At 37.7% G+C, this 15,996-nt stretch overlaps 1 protein-coding gene across 1 annotated transcript in view; it reads right to left on the reverse strand.

Moving 5' to 3' along the window:
* Window positions 1-1,075: 1,075 nt before the first annotated feature.
* LOC127970775 (deleted in malignant brain tumors 1 protein-like) overlaps window positions 1,076-15,996 on the reverse strand; it is a gene marked incomplete at its 5' end in the record, with an annotated part of 46,172 nt that continues 31,251 nt past the window's right edge. Inside the window, 10 exons of the mRNA XM_052573497.1 lie at window positions 1,076-1,653; window positions 1,778-1,880; window positions 2,652-2,814; window positions 2,965-3,210; window positions 3,392-3,552; window positions 3,793-3,977; window positions 4,083-4,202; window positions 12,708-13,013; window positions 14,620-14,925; window positions 15,055-15,099. Of these exons, the coding sequence (XP_052429457.1) occupies window positions 1,646-1,653; window positions 1,778-1,880; window positions 2,652-2,814; window positions 2,965-3,210; window positions 3,392-3,552; window positions 3,793-3,977; window positions 4,083-4,202; window positions 12,708-13,013; window positions 14,620-14,925; window positions 15,055-15,099 (1,643 nt within the window). The remainder of the gene's footprint in view (window positions 1,654-1,777; window positions 1,881-2,651; window positions 2,815-2,964; window positions 3,211-3,391; window positions 3,553-3,792; window positions 3,978-4,082; window positions 4,203-12,707; window positions 13,014-14,619; window positions 14,926-15,054; window positions 15,100-15,996) is intronic.

The following is a 15,996-nucleotide window of genomic DNA, read 5'->3' on the forward strand; positions in this document are numbered from 1 at the left end:
AATGACCGACCATATGAAATGAACGGAAAATGGGGAAAAAAATTGAATATACAGAACATTTTTATGTGTATAATCTACAAATCCCCCACAATGCAGAAAAAACTGCACAGCAATAAAGGGATGAAACTCTAAAACATCTAGAGTGCAAAATCAACACACCAGCTCTCACACACTCTGACACACACATACACACCTATGAACTGCTGTGACTGTAAAACTGCAACTATGTAAAATAAAATCAATAATTCAACTACAATGTAGTAAAAAAAAAAAAAAATGGACCGCAAGGAAGGCGTTGCACTATAAAATATCAAGAGTGTAAAATGGATACATCCACTCTCACACGCTTACTTACACACACTTACAGAATTATACATACTCATATAACCATATAGCCAAAATGAGTCAGAAAGTAGTCTCTATTTCAATCTGAAATACTACATGAATTGATAAGTAATTATAAAAAAAAAAAGATAAAACCCTTCCGTACTATTTTCAATGGGAAAAACTGATCATAATTATTGCATAAATACTAATTAGTACCATGAAATTCTCTCAAAATACAAAATTATATTACATTGATTTTGCTGAAGAAAAAAAGATTTTCATTTCAGGTGTCCAGTCACTTTTGACCGCAAAGACCATGAGTGTGACTCAAATGAGGAGCGCACAAGGGTTATAAAGGTTTAGATTTAGTCGTAATATTTCTCTGGAATTTTTTCCAGTTTTGATCTTCATTTTTATGAAAACCATAATTCTGATCAGTTAGATAGGATATAGCACACCAAGTCAGATCAGTCTGAAGGTCTCTGCCTAGTTTGGTGCTTATAGCATTAAAGCTGGAGATACATTTAGAAATTTTTGTCACAATGATAAGCTTCAATAGAATATTAGTGATTAACACAGCATCTGTTAGTGTTTGAACAACATTTAAAATTAACCTTGAAACCTTTTTTCCCCCCGTAGACCAAGTTATTTGTAATTCAACTATTCATCACTTTTTGTTCTCATTATTCCTCCTCATCATCTTATAAATGTTGTTGCGACCCATCATGGGGGGAAAGTTTGGTGCACCAACATTAATCCGGAGCATGGGGACAAAAGCATAAACCATAAACTCAGAGCCAGTGGATTCTGTTTATTTATACTGCAGCACAAACAAAAGCCATAACTACAAAGAATGATATTATTTCTGTTCTTCCTAATGATTCTACCCCACACTATAATGACCAAAGAAAATGTAACCACTGGATAGATTTATTCAGTACCTTTGGTATATATCCCATAACAGTGCACTTAAGTTCTGCTTAGTAATGAACAATCTACATGCTGGTTTTGGAAACAACATGTCAATCCATCATAAAAAAAATATATATAAAAAAAAAACAGGACAAAAAAATTTAGATGATCTCAAGAGTGTATTTTGCAATGAGAAACACAGCTTGTAGGAGTGTGGCATCAGTAAGACATTCATTTAGAAAGAGATGAGATGTGTATAAAACAATGAGTATTCTTGGCAGAAATATTTCAATCAGTGAAATATTATACAAAAAAAAAAAAGATGAAAACACTTAGCAGAGAAACAAATAATATCAAAGAACCACGCAGACATTTAAGCAGTGGATATGTTCTGCTGCTCTGGGGCTCAAATACCTGTGAACAATAAATATAATAAAGTGACATGTAATAGATTCAAAACAGACATGTATCATATTTAGAAAAAAATATGCAGTAACAATACAGCACAAAACTGAATTAGATGAGAAAAAGCAAAAACCTTGGTTCCTTTCAGACATCATCAGGGGACCCATGGAAATGGAAGCACTGTCATGGAATTCTGCAGACCTGCCCTCTCTCAAGTGGGATCCAGAGTCACAGTGCTAAAAGAGAAGAAAATACAGGATACTTGAGCTGTGAAATGATTAATGCAATCAGATGATTCTATATTTAAAACTGAGAAATAAGAAACAGAGATATAAGAAATCAGGTGTTTTGTTTTAGGAGATATTGCAATAAAACACGACGAGATACTAAAATATAAAATGTTTAGTCATTAAATTTAAAAATTTTGGATTCAGCATTTATTGACAGCTTTATTTAATTGATGTATATATATAAGTAATAACTGATGAAGGGTCGTTGAATTATTGAAAATAAATGCACACCCATTAGACTTTCAAACTAACAAGGATGGGCTGTATTTAAGCAGTCACTAAAGGACAAGGGCAAAAGAGATAACTTGTGCAGTTATCTTTTAAAATATTTGGTTGAGAGATAAAGTATGTTAACAAATGGTTTATTTATTAATTAAATGTAATTTATTTCTGTATTTGTTTAGGCAATATTTATTTATTTAAATTAAACTGCACAATTCTATTGTGAAAAAAACGCAGATCAAACACATGAAATGTCTTGATTGCAGACAATGAATTAAGGGCACGGTTCACCAAGGTATGTGTGTGTGAGTGTGTGTGTGTGTGGTGAAAGAGAAAGCGAAAGCTTGTGTAATAATCTGCAAAGTGATATGGAACTCTAATGCGGTCAAACCAGGACCTACTCCATAGCTGTGTAGTTGTTGAAAATTAATTAATAACTTGGAATGTCTTTCAACCATATTTATATGTATGCATCAGAGAGGGTTTGTGACTCACAGTTGAGCAGTGGTTTCCTGCCAGAAGGCAAATGTGAACAGTACAGTGCACGTAAACCTTAGTGGAGTTTTCAGTGAAGAAAAACATCCTGAAGGAGAAACGGCTAGATGTGGAGACTCCATTCTGCAGCAGCTCCACTGTCTCATCATTTGGACTGGGACACCTGAGAATATCAGTAGTGATAGTCATCCATTTTATAAAGGAATTGTATGAAAGGACCACTGTTAAAAATAATTATTTCAACCAAAAACAAAGAAAAATTATTCGCAGATTATAGATTATTTACAGATTATTTGCAGAAGAAAACCCTTACTCTCCGCTGATGAGGTCCCAGCGGACAGAGTGATTAGGATCGTTCTCAGGTGTAGCCCAACATGAGTCAATCACTGTGGCAAACTGACGACTGTCAATCCCGTCTACATGAACTTCCAGAAACATCTGCTGGTTCAGCTCCACATTCACACTCCCATTGAAGGGCTTGGAGAACTCAGCATCCTGATATGGAACCATCCTGACCTGATATCTCCCTTGACCAGCAGGAAGCTTCTTGTGGACAATGCTGTTAAAATAGATGTAAGGTTGATATGTGGAAATCTGCTGCATTCTGTATCAATTTAATGAATAATTTACAGATATACAGTAATAAATGTGCTCTCGGTTTACAGACAATTACCAGATATAAAACTTTCTGTTTATTTTAATTAAATTGGCACAAACAGAGACAACACTTGAAGTCTCACCTCTCTAGTGGATTGATTTCCATATTCATAGAAAGTGATTGGGTTTGGGGGTATACACAACTGAAATTCAGCTTCAGAATTCTCTTCCTGCTGATGGGACCTTCAGTCAAGTCAGACGTTCCAAAAATAAAGTTCTCATAAATGAAGTGGGTGCCATTGGCCTGTGGACCAGATAAATAACATTTTAGTTCGAATTGAATTCAAGATTTTATCTACAAGGTTTTTAAAGATATTTATAAGACCAGATTTCATCAAAAGGTACTGTATTAAGAGCAAAACACATCAGTCGACTGGAAAATGGGGGGAAAATGTTTGATTAAAAAAAGCTTAGAAATTATTCATTAAGTGGTAAACTGAGATGTGAGAGCCTAGTGTGTTTTAAATAGCATAATATCTCTTACCAAAATACTTGTACCACAGATGTGGTCATTGTTGTCAAAATAGAACTCCACTCTGCCATTCCAGACTGTTCCTTTGCAGTTGGGGTCATTGAGGTGTAAGATGTCAGCAGGAAAACCAGCCTCAAAGAGCTGACAGCGAGACAGGGAAATGGAACCAGAGCTGCTTTCACAAACCTCAGAGAAATCTGACAGAAAAAAAAGATTATGAACACCTAAGTAAGCTTTAAATAAAAAAATTATTGATTAATTAAAATGTAGATTTGAATTGTAGTTGTGCAATGTTGTCCAACCAAAAGATTCTGGGTCTGGTCTGTGATGACTCTTGTTACAGAAACAGCCATAAACATCATTTTTCTCTCCACACCATTCATCCTCCGTGCAGTTGAGCTCAAAACAGGGATCATTTAAAGCTAAGAGAAGAACCAAAGAATGAATGAAGCAGGTGGAACATTTTGTACGCTCATAGAAATTAAATGAATTACATCACCAGGGTCATATGTACAAAGTTTTAGCCCTCTATTTAATTATGCACTCGGGTTATTTTGATTTATTTAATTTGATAGTTTTGTTAATAATAGCAAATTAATGATGAATGAATACTTTTATTATCTTATATCTGTTTTACTCATTCAGTTTCTAATCTCTCTTTAAAGTAATGCAGCCAGGTATGTTTAATGTGTATGAGTTATACATGAAGCTAAATATACTCATATCCTTTGAGTAAATTTTCCTAAAGTCAGCCCTGGTGGTGCTATGACCAAACAATTCTAATCAACAGTACTACATACCCCCTGGAATTCACATTTTACCAGGAACCCAGCCAAAAATCTTATTTTTACCCCCCAAAAAGCAACTGGGCTTTTGTCGTGAAAACCTGGCAACCCTGGCTGTTGGTGAGCTTTCCCCCGTAATTGAGGAATAAATGGTAAATAATTAAAAACTTTGTTGAGCCATTGGAAATTTGAAAAAACAAAGAATGAAATATTTGTATTATATATCGGCTCTTTAAAGTAGATGATGTTATTTGGATTATGAAATGCTGTTGTATTGCTATCAATGGGTCTCATTCACTAATAATTGCGTACAATTTTCTTATTCATACGCACATTTGAACTTCTCACGAGAACTTTCCACCTAATTCACAACACGTGGGTACGCACATGAGCTTGTTCTTAAACTCCTTCTTCTGTTAGTGAATTTGGAGTCTTCTAAATGAGCGCCCGCGTGCACGAGGTCAGTAATTAGCATAATTCACGCCCAAACCAGCTCCATATAAGGGCTTTCCACAACGAGGCACTTGTACATAGAAAGACAATTATGGCACCGAAACAAAAGACAAAGAAAAATAACTGTAACGATAATGAACGTGAGGTTTTGCTGTCGGAGGTGGAAGCCAGGAAAAATTTGTTATTTAAAAGTGTATCCACTGGCATAACGGGCACAGGTAAAAAAGAAGCATGGGTTATAACACAGGCTTGGAGATAAGGTGGTATAGGGTGAGAGCGGTTGGTGATGTGGCTTAGGTGTGGTTCCAGTGAATTGCATAAATCAATGAGGACTTCTCTGGGCAACCTAAAGCGACTGAACAGCCATTCGTCACTCTCAGCGAACATATCTGTGCGCTCTCTAAAGACGCACTCTTTCCTAAGAGCACGCGCCGCGATGTCTTTAAGCAGTACCAAGTGTTCCAATGCATCTAAACACAAGATGAGACACATTAATCACCGTTTATATAAGGATAGATCAGGTGATTGTTGTTCGGACCTCTAAAATATAAATAAATATATATATATATATATATATATATATATATATTTATATATATATATATATATATATATATATATATATATATATATATATATATATATATATATATATATAATACAAATTGGAACTCTAATTATAATTTATCAATAACATCTAATTATATGTAGGGTTCTTAACACATGCTTATAAGGCCTGGGTTGTACATGATTATTGCGTACGTGTGGTATAAGTTGTTCTTGAATCTTTTCGTACATTTAGAATACATTTTAGTATGAAAGATTTTGATGAATCATGATTTATTTGTGAAAACGTGCGTACGCACATTTCACGCAAAAATCTGTGCCTACGCATATTTAGTGAATGAGACCCAATGTCCTGTGACTTTTATATTTTTTATGAGATAGCTAAGTGGTAATATAGTGGAGTTTCATCCTCCCGATCATCTTTACCTCCAACTCCTGGCTGTGGGGCAGTCGTGTTCAGTGTCACTGTTGCTGCAGAAACAAAAACTAACACAAAAATACACAACATTATGTTTTGTTGATGATGTTGGCATGTCTGATTGATTGCAGCGCCTCAAGTTTGTTTGGCTCAATTTAATTGTTAGGCAGTTTTACAGGTTATGAGGAAATCTGATCTGGTTCTAATTCAAAGGTTTATAATTACCTGTCGGTGGTGCTGCGCTAGTTTGTGCCTGACCTATTCCAGAAAAAGAGAGATAATTGAAGTTTATTACTGTTCGAGGATGGATTTCTTTCTTTGCGTGATCATTCCCACAGTGAAAATGATATTCAAACAGATGCTAAACAAGAAATTGTTATTCTCTATACCATTTGCCTTTTACATGCTAATAAATTCAGCCACAATGATGCCACACCAGAAAGAGGCAGCACCTTTTCAAATTGTAACAAAGTTCACTGTCTTATATTGAGAACAAGCAAATCCTTAAAAGCTAACGTTACCAACTGAGTAAAAGTTACAAATGAAGCTTAATGTACTCATAGCCTTTGATCGACTTTTCCTAAAGTCACCACTGGGGGCGCTATGACCGAACAATTCTTATCAACAGTACTGCATAGCCCCTGGAATGCACATTTTTTTCCAGGAACCCAAGCCAAAAATCTTGTATTTTACCCCCCCAAAAGCAACTGGGCTAGATTTGAACTTGTTTTGAGTAGCGATTTAGTTTGTTTTGTCATAAAAACCTGGCAGCCCTGGCTGTTGGTGAACTTGACCCCAGTATTTATAGACATTCTGAACTCTGGGGTTAGACAACACGTTTCAGGACCTACTCATTATTGAAATCATACTCTAGATTTAATACTGTCACATGGAATTGATGTTGATAGTGTTGAAATTATGCAGCCAAGTGATGATATATCAGGTCATTATTTAGTTTTGTGCAAACTTCATATAGCCAAAATTTTAAATTCTACTTCATGTTACAAGTATGGTAGAACCATCACTTCTACCACAAAAGAGTGATTTTTAAGTTATCTTCCTGATGTATCCAAATTCCTTAGCATATCCAAAACCCCAGAACAACGTGATGATGTAACAGAAACTATGGACTCTCTCTTTTCTAGCATTTTAAATACTGTTGCTCCTTTACGCTTAAGGAAGGTTAAGGGAACCAGTATGACACCATGGTATAATGAGCATACTTACTCCCTAAAGCAGAGAGCTGCACGGGTCCGATTTTGTAAATCGGCACCCGCCCGTACCCGCAGTGTTTAAAACCGCATCCGACCTGTTTTCCGACAGCAGCACTAATTAAAATCCGCACCCAACCCGCTTAAAATAGAACCGACACCCGACCCGCACCCAAAATCAAATCAGTTAAGCAAATCACATTAGACACACTTCGAATTTTATTGCCAGGTCATACAGAAGTTATTTATGGAAAACTCTTTTTAAAAGATATTCGTTTTTTATACATTGTATCTTAATTTTGATCAATGTTTTATCTATCAATTGTCCATATTTTAATAAATAAGAAGCAAATATATAGCAGACAATGAAATAACCTTGGTGTAATTGACAGAATTACTAAAAAATATTTTGCTACCTAAAATTTAAATATTTTTTGTATCATGCATGCATGCATGTCTATTTCCCTCATATTAGGCCTAAATTTAAAACGCATGTGGACTGATATTTTCCAATGTCTGGACTCCTTTATTAATGGAGTAGGCTATTTAAACAGACGTTTCAATATACTGGTATTAAATGCATTTTCTGAGAATTTATATTTCACTTTTTTTACTGCAAATGTCGAAATACGTGCTCTTTGGTCCATCAGTCACTGATCACATTAGAATAAAATATATCATAATAAAATACAAAATTGACTGATTTATGAATGTATATGCATATTTCTCATCAGTCGGAAATACAGATAAACGCTTTCATTTGTTGTATTTTTGAAAACAAAAACAACGGAAAAAAACAGCTGGCTGATCTTAACTGATCTTAACGTCTGTTAACTATGACTCATGCAGTAGTTCGCGCCGTGGTGATTTTTTTTGTGGAACGTAGGCCTATTTTTACGTTTGCACGTGACTGTTTTGAACCTGTGTTTAGACCCGTGTTTCCCTGTGTCCGACCCGACCCGCACCCGTATCCGACACAGTTGGATATTTTTCGACCGTTTCAGCCAAATTTGCGGGTACCCGAACCCGTGCAGGACTCTACCCTAAAGAGAGCAGCCCATAAAATGGAGCGCAGCTGGAGGAAATTAAAACTAGAGGTATTTCTTATTGCTTGGTGGGAAAGTAACCTATCCTACAGAAAAGCATTAAAAACTGCTAGATCCGATTACTTTTCTTCTCCTTTAGAAGAAAACAAAGATTACCCCAGGTATTTATTCAATACAGTGGCTAAATTAAAGAAAAATAAAGCCTCAACAAGTGTTGACATTTCCCAACATCACAGTAGTAATGACTTTATGAACTACTTTACTTCTAAAATCGATAATATTAGAGATAAAATTGTAACGATTAAGCCGTCAGCTACAGTATCACATCAGACAGTGCACGATAGACCCCCTGAGAAACAGTTCCACTCCTTCTCTACTATAGGAGAGGAAGAATTGTATAAACTTGTTAAATCATCTAAACCAACAACATGTATTTCAGACCCTATACCATCTAAGTTCCTAAAAGAGGTGCTTCCAGAAGTCATAGATCCTCTTCTGACTATTATTAATTCCTCATTGTCATTAGGATATGTCCCCAAAACCTTCAAACTGGCTGTTATTAAGCCTCTCATAAAAAAAAAACACAACTTGACCCCAAAGAACTAGTTAATTATAGACCAATGTCGAATCTCCCTTTTCTGTCCAAGATACTAGAAAAGGTGGTATCCTCACAATTATATTCCTTCTTAGAGAAAAATGGTATATGTGAGGATTTCCAGTCAGGATTTATACCGTATCATAGTACTGAGACTGCTCTCCTTAGAGTTACAAATGACCTGCTTTTATCATTTGATCGTGGTATGATCTCTCTATTAGTTCTATTGGATCTTAGTGCTGTGTTTGACACAATTGACCACAACATTATTTTGCATAACAAAATAATAAATCGTACTTATATGACCGCCATCAATTCGTAGCAGTAAATAAAGAGGTATCATATCGATCACAAGTGCAGTATGGATTACCTCAAGGCTCAGTACTAGGGCCGCTACTCTTCAGGCTCTATATGTTACCCTTGGGAGATATCATCAGGGAACATGGTGTTAGCTTTCACTGTTATGGTGATGATACTCAGCTCTATATTTCTTCACGGCCTGGTGAAACACACCAATTTGAAAAACTAATGGAATGCATAGTCGATATGAAAAACTGGATGACGAGTAATTTCTTACTGCTAAATTCTGAAAAAACAGGTGTTAATTATAGGACCTGAAAACTCTGCATGTAATAACCTAGAACACTTTCTAAGACTTGATGGATGCTCTGTCAATTCTTCGTCATCAGTTGGGAACCTAGCTGTGCTATTTGATCACAATCTTTCCTTAGAAAGCCACGTTTCTAACATTTGTAGAACTGCACTTTTCCATCTTAAAAATATATCTAAATTATGGCCTATGCTCTCAATGTGGGGTGATGTGCACTGAGAAACATGATTGGCTCAAAGGTCCTAGTCTGTCCTTCAATGTATCTTTTACATTCTATAAAAAGCGGACTGTGAGTCTGTGTGTTATCTCTTTGCACACAGACTCAGAAGCTGTGTGTAAACCAGATCATTCTCTGCAGAGCAATACAAAGACAAAACTCTGTTTGGTTTTTCATTCTCAGTCTCTACAAATTGTAATTGAATTAGAATTTCCATATTAGCCCAGTCCTCTCAACACTGCACTGGCTCCCTATCAAACATTGAATAAACTTTAAAATATTGCTTATTACTTATAAACCCCTGAATGGTTTAGCACCTCAGTATTTGAGTGAGCTCCTTTTACTTTATAATCCTTTACATCCGCTGCGTTCTCAAAACTCAAGCAATTTGATAATACCTAGAATATCAATATCAACAGCGGGCGGCAGATCCCTTTCCTATTTGGTGCCTAAACTCTGGAATAACCTACCTAACATTGTTCGGGAGGCAGACACACTCTTGCAGTTTAAATCAAGAGTAAAGACCCATCTCTATAACCTGGCTTACACATAACATGCTAATATTCTTTTAATATCCAAATTTGTTAAAGGATTTTTAGACTGCACTAATTAGGTAAACTGGAACCGGAAACACTTCCCATAACACCCGATGTACTTGCTACATCATTAGAAGAATGGTATCTATGCTAAAATTCGTCTGTTTCTCTCTTATTCCGAGGTCACCGTAGCCACCAGATCCAGTCTGTATCCAGATCAGAGGGTCACTGCAGTCACCCGGATCCAGTACGTATCCAGACCAAATGGTGGATCGGCACCTAGAAAGGACCTCTACATCCCTGAAAGACAGCGGAGACCAGGACAACTAAAGCCCCAGATACAGATCCCCTGTAAAGACCTTGTCTCAGATGACCACCAGGACAAGACCACAGGAAACAGATGATTCTTCTGCACAATCTGACTTTGCTGCAGCCTGGAATTGAACTGCTGGTTTCATCTGTACAGGAGAGATAGCCCCCCAACTGAGCCTGGTTTCTCTTAAGGTGTTTTTCTCCATTCTGTCACCGATGGAGTTTCGGTTCCTTTGCCGCTTTCGCCTCTGGCTTGCTAAGTTGGTGTCACTTCATCTACAGCGATATCGTTGATTTGATTGCAAATAAATGCACAGACACTATTTAACTGAACAGAGATGGCATAACTGAATTCAATGATGACCTGCCTTTAACTGTCATTCTGCATTATTGACACACTGTTTTCCTAATGAATGTTGTTCAGTTGCAATGTATCTTGTTAAAAGTGCTACATAAATAAAGGTGACTTGACTTGACATAATTAAAAACTTTGTTGAGCCATTGTAAATGTAAAAAAAACAAAGAATGAAATATTTTAATTATATATCGGTTCTTTAAAGTAGATGATGTTATTTGGAATATGAAATGCTGTTGTATTGCTATCAAGACAATGTCCTGTGACTTTTATATTTTTGATGAGATAGCTAAGTGGTGATATAGTGGAGTTTCATCCTCCCGATCATCTTTACCTCCAACTCCTGGCTGTGGGGCAGTCGTGTTCAATGTCACTGTTGCTGCAGAAACAAAAACTAACACAAAAATACACAACATTATATTCTGATGATGATGTTGGCATGTCAGATTGTTTGCAGTGCTTCAAGTATGTTCTGTTCAATCAAATGAACACGTCTGTTTTACAGGTTATGAGAAAAACTGATCTGGTTCTAATTCAAAGGTGTATAATTACCTGTCGGTGGTGCTGCGCTAGTTTGTGCCTGACCTATTCCAGAAAAAGAGAGATATTTGAAGTGTATTACAGTTGAATAATGGATTTCTTCATTTGCAAAATCTTTCCCACAGTGAAAGTGATATTCAAACGGAGGGTACACAAGACATGGATTTTTTATTCTCTATACCATTTGTCTTCATCATGCTAAGAAAGTCAACCGCAACGATGCCAGGCCAGAAGCGAGGCGGTCGGTACCTTTGAATTTTCTAGGAATTTGCAGCATCTGACATTGAGATCAGGCCAATTCATTCAGCTAACATCTCCAACTGGGCAAAAGTTAGAAATGAAGACAAATGTACTCATAGCCTTTGATCGTCTTTTCCTAAAGTCACCCCTGGGGGGTGCTATAATCAAACAAATCCACTCAACAGTACTGTGTGCATGCTGTTGGCAGTGTTGCTGGGTCCACAGCTTTCCCTCGGAATTCAGCTACTGTAACATTGTTCCCGCGGGTCGAAGCGACCCAAATAACATGATATTTAGCCCCTGGAATAAAAATTTTAGCAGGAACCACGTCAAAAAAATGTGAAATTTACTCCGAGAATCCGACTGGCCTAGTATTGATTAGCAATTTGGTGGGTTTTGTTGTGAAAACTTGGCAACCATGGATGTTTGTTGCTCCACGGTTTTCCCTCAGAATTTGGCTACTGTAACATTGTTGCCCTGGGTTGAAGTGATCCCAATAACGTGATATTTAGCCCCATGAATACAAATTTTACCAGGAACTCATCAAAAAACTTGTATTTTACACCCCAGAACGCGACTGGCCTTGTTTTGAATAGGGATTTGGTTGGTCTTGTTGTGAAAACCTGGCAACCCTGACTGTTGGAGGATCCACAGTTTTCCCTGGGAAGTTGGCTACTGTAACATTGTTGCCGTGGGTTGAAGCGACCCCAATAACATGATATTTATCCCCTGGAATAAAAATTGTGGCATGAAACCCATCAAAAAAAACAACCATTTTACCCCCACAAAATGAGTCTGGACTAGTTTTGAGGAGCTATTTGGTGGGTTTTGTTATGAAAACCTGGCAACCCTTGCTGTTAAGGAGCTTGACCTCATAATTGAGGAATAAAAATGACATTATTTTAAAACTTTGTTGTGCAATTGGAAACGTAATAAAAAGAAGGAAATATTCAGATGACATATTGGTTCTTGAAAGTAGATCATGTTATTTGGATCATGAAATGCTGTTGTATTGTTAAAGAGAAAATGTCCTGTGACTCACCTTGGCAGATGACTCCAGCATCTTCTTGGTGCCCACAGTCATGGGTTCCCCATCCACTTGATGAACAGTTTTTCAGTGTAGATTCATTCCCACGGCACTGAACATCATCCAACCATATTTGTCCAGAACCTTGTCCAAAATAAGCAGAGCCCTTTGCCTCTGTGACATTCCCACAGCCCAGTTCTCTACACACCACTGCCGCGTCAGTTGAATCCCACAGATCATCACACACTGTTCCCCAGACTCCATTGTGAAGAACCTCCACTCTTCCAGAACAGAGGTTGTATCCATTCACCAACCTGACAGCTATTAATCACAAACAATATAAAGATAGAAGAGCGGGTCATTCAATTTTTTTTCTTGTTTCTTTGTAAATTCGACGAGATAACAAAGTGGTAATAATAGTGGAGTTTCATCCTCCCCAGTGTCTTTACCTCTGACTCCTGGCTGTGAGGTAGTCGTGTTCAATGACGCTGTTACTGCAGAAAAAAACGAACACACACACATTATGTTCTGATGATGATGTTGGCATGTCAGATTGTTTGCAGTGCTTCAAGTATGTTCTGTTCAATCAAATGAACACGTCTGTTTTACAGGTTATGAGAAAAACTGATCTGGTTCTAATTCAAAGGTGTATAATTACCTGTCGGTGGTGCTGCGCTAGTTTGTGCCTGACCTATTCCAGAAAAAGAGAGATATTTGAGGTGTATTACAGTTGAAGAATGGATTTCTTCATTTGCAAAATCTTTCCCACAGTGAAAGTGATATTCAAACGGAGGGTACACAAGACATGGATTTTTTATTCTCTATACCATTTGTCTTCATCATGCTAAGAAAGTCAACCGCAACGATGCCAGGCCAGAAGCGAGGCGGTCGGTACCTTTGAATTTTCTTGGAATTTGCAGCATCTGACATTGAGATCAGGCCAATTCATTCAGCTAACATCACCAACTGGGCAAAAGTTAGAAATGAAGACAAATGTACTCATAGCCTTTGATCGTCTTTTCCTAAAGTCCCCCCTGGGGGTGCTATAATCAAACAAATCCACTCAACAGTACTGTGTGCATGCTGTTGGCAGTGTTGCTGGGTCCACAGCTTTCCCTCGGAATTCAGCTACTGTAACATTGTTCCTGCGGGTCGAAGCGACCCAAATAACATGATATTTAGCCCCTGGAATAAAAATTTTAGCAGGAACCACGTCAAAAAACTTTGAAATTTACTCCGAGAATCCGACTGGCCTAGTATTGATTAGCAATTTGGTGGGTTTTGTTGTGAAAACTTGGCAACCATGGATGTTGGTTGCTCCATGGTTTTCCCTCAGAATTTGGCTACTGTAACATTGTTTCCCTGGGTTGAAGTGATCCCAATAACGTGATATTTAGCCCCATGAATACAAATTTTACCAGGAACTCATCAAAAAAATTTTATTTTACACCCCAGAACGCGACTGGCCTTGTTTTGAATAGGGATTTGGTTGGTCTTGTTGTGAAAACCTGGCAACCCTGACTGTTGGAGGATCCACAGTTTTTCCTGGGAAGTTGGCTACTGTAACATTGTTGCCGTGGGTTGAAGCGACCCCAATAACATGATATTTAGCCCCTGGAATAAAAATTGTGGCATGAAACCCATCAAAAAAAACAACCATTTTACCCCCACAAAATGAGTCTGGACTAGTTTTGAGGAGCTATTTGGTGGGTTTTGTTATGAAAACCTGGCAACCCTTGCTGTTAAGGAGCTTGACCTCATAATTGAGGAATAAAAATGACATTATTTAAAAACTTTGTTGTGCAATTGGAAACGTAATAAAAAGAAGGAAATATTCTGATGACATATTGGTTCTTGAAAGTAGATCATGTTATTTGGATCATGAAATGCTGTTGTATTGCTAAAGAGAAAATGTCCTGTGACTCACCTTGGCAGATGACTCCAGCATCTTCTTGGTGCCCACAGTCATGGGTTCCCCATCCACTTGATGAACAGTTTTTCAGTGTAGATTCATTCCCACGGCACTGAACATCATCCAACCATATTTGTCCAGAACCTTGTCCAAAATAAGCAGAGCCCTTTGCCTCTGTGACATTCCCACAGCCCAGTTCTCTACACACCACTGCCGCGTCTGTTGAATCCCACAGATCATCACACACTGTTCCCCAGACTCCATTGTGAAGAACCTCCACTCTTCCAGAACAGAGGTTGTATCCATTCACCAACCTGACAGCTATTAATCACAAACAATATAAAGATAGAAGAACGGGTCATTAGATTTTTTTTTCTTGTTTCTTTGTAAATTCGACGAGATAACAAAGTGGTAATAATAGTGGAGTTTCATCCTCCCCAGTGTCTTTACCTCTGACTCCTGGCTGTGAGGTAGTCGTGTTCAATGACGCTGTTACTGCAGAAAAAAAACGAACACACACACAATATTATGTTCTGATGATGATGTTGGCATGTCAGATTGATTGCAGTGCTTCAAGTATGTTCTGTTCAATCAAATGAACACGTCTGTTTTACAGGTTAGGAGAAAAACAGATCTGGTTCTAATTCAAAGGTGTATAATTACCTGTCGGTGGTGCTGCGCTAGTTTGTGCCTGACCTATTCCAGAAAAAGAGAGATATTTGAGGTGTATTACAGTTGAAGAATGGATTTCTTCATTTGCAAAATCTTTCCCACAGTGAAAGTGATATTCAAACGGAGGGTACACAAGACATGGATTTTTTATTCTCTATACCATTTGACTTCATCGTGCTAAGAAAGTCAATCGCAACGATGCCAGGCCAGAAGCGAGGCGGTCGGTACCTTTGAATTTTCTTGGAATTTGCAGCATCTGACATTGAGATCAGGCCAATTCATTCAGCTAACATCACCAACTGGGCAAAAGTTAGAAATGAAGACAAATGTACTCATAGCCTTTGATCGTCTCTTCCTAAAGTCCCCCCTGGGGGTGCTATAATCAAACAAATCCACTCAACAGTACTGTGTGCATGCTGTTGGCAGTGTTGCTGGGTCCACAGCTTTCCCTCGGAATTCAGCTACTGTAACATTGTTCCCGCGGGTCGAAGCGACCCAAATAACATGATATTTAGCCCCTGGAATAAAAATTTTAGCAGGAACCACGTCAAAAAAATTTGAAATTTACTCCGAGAATCCGACTGGCCTAGTATTGATTATCAATTTGGTGGGTTTTGTTGTGAAAACTTGGCAACCATGGATGTTGGTTGCTCCACGGTTTTCCCTCAGAATTTGGCTACTGTAACATTGTTGCCCTGGGTTGAAGTGATCCCAATAACG

Source organism: Carassius gibelio, chromosome A4 (genome assembly GCF_023724105.1).
Source record: "Carassius gibelio isolate Cgi1373 ecotype wild population from Czech Republic chromosome A4, carGib1.2-hapl.c, whole genome shotgun sequence".
Classification (NCBI taxonomy): Eukaryota; Metazoa; Chordata; class Actinopteri; order Cypriniformes; family Cyprinidae; genus Carassius; species Carassius gibelio.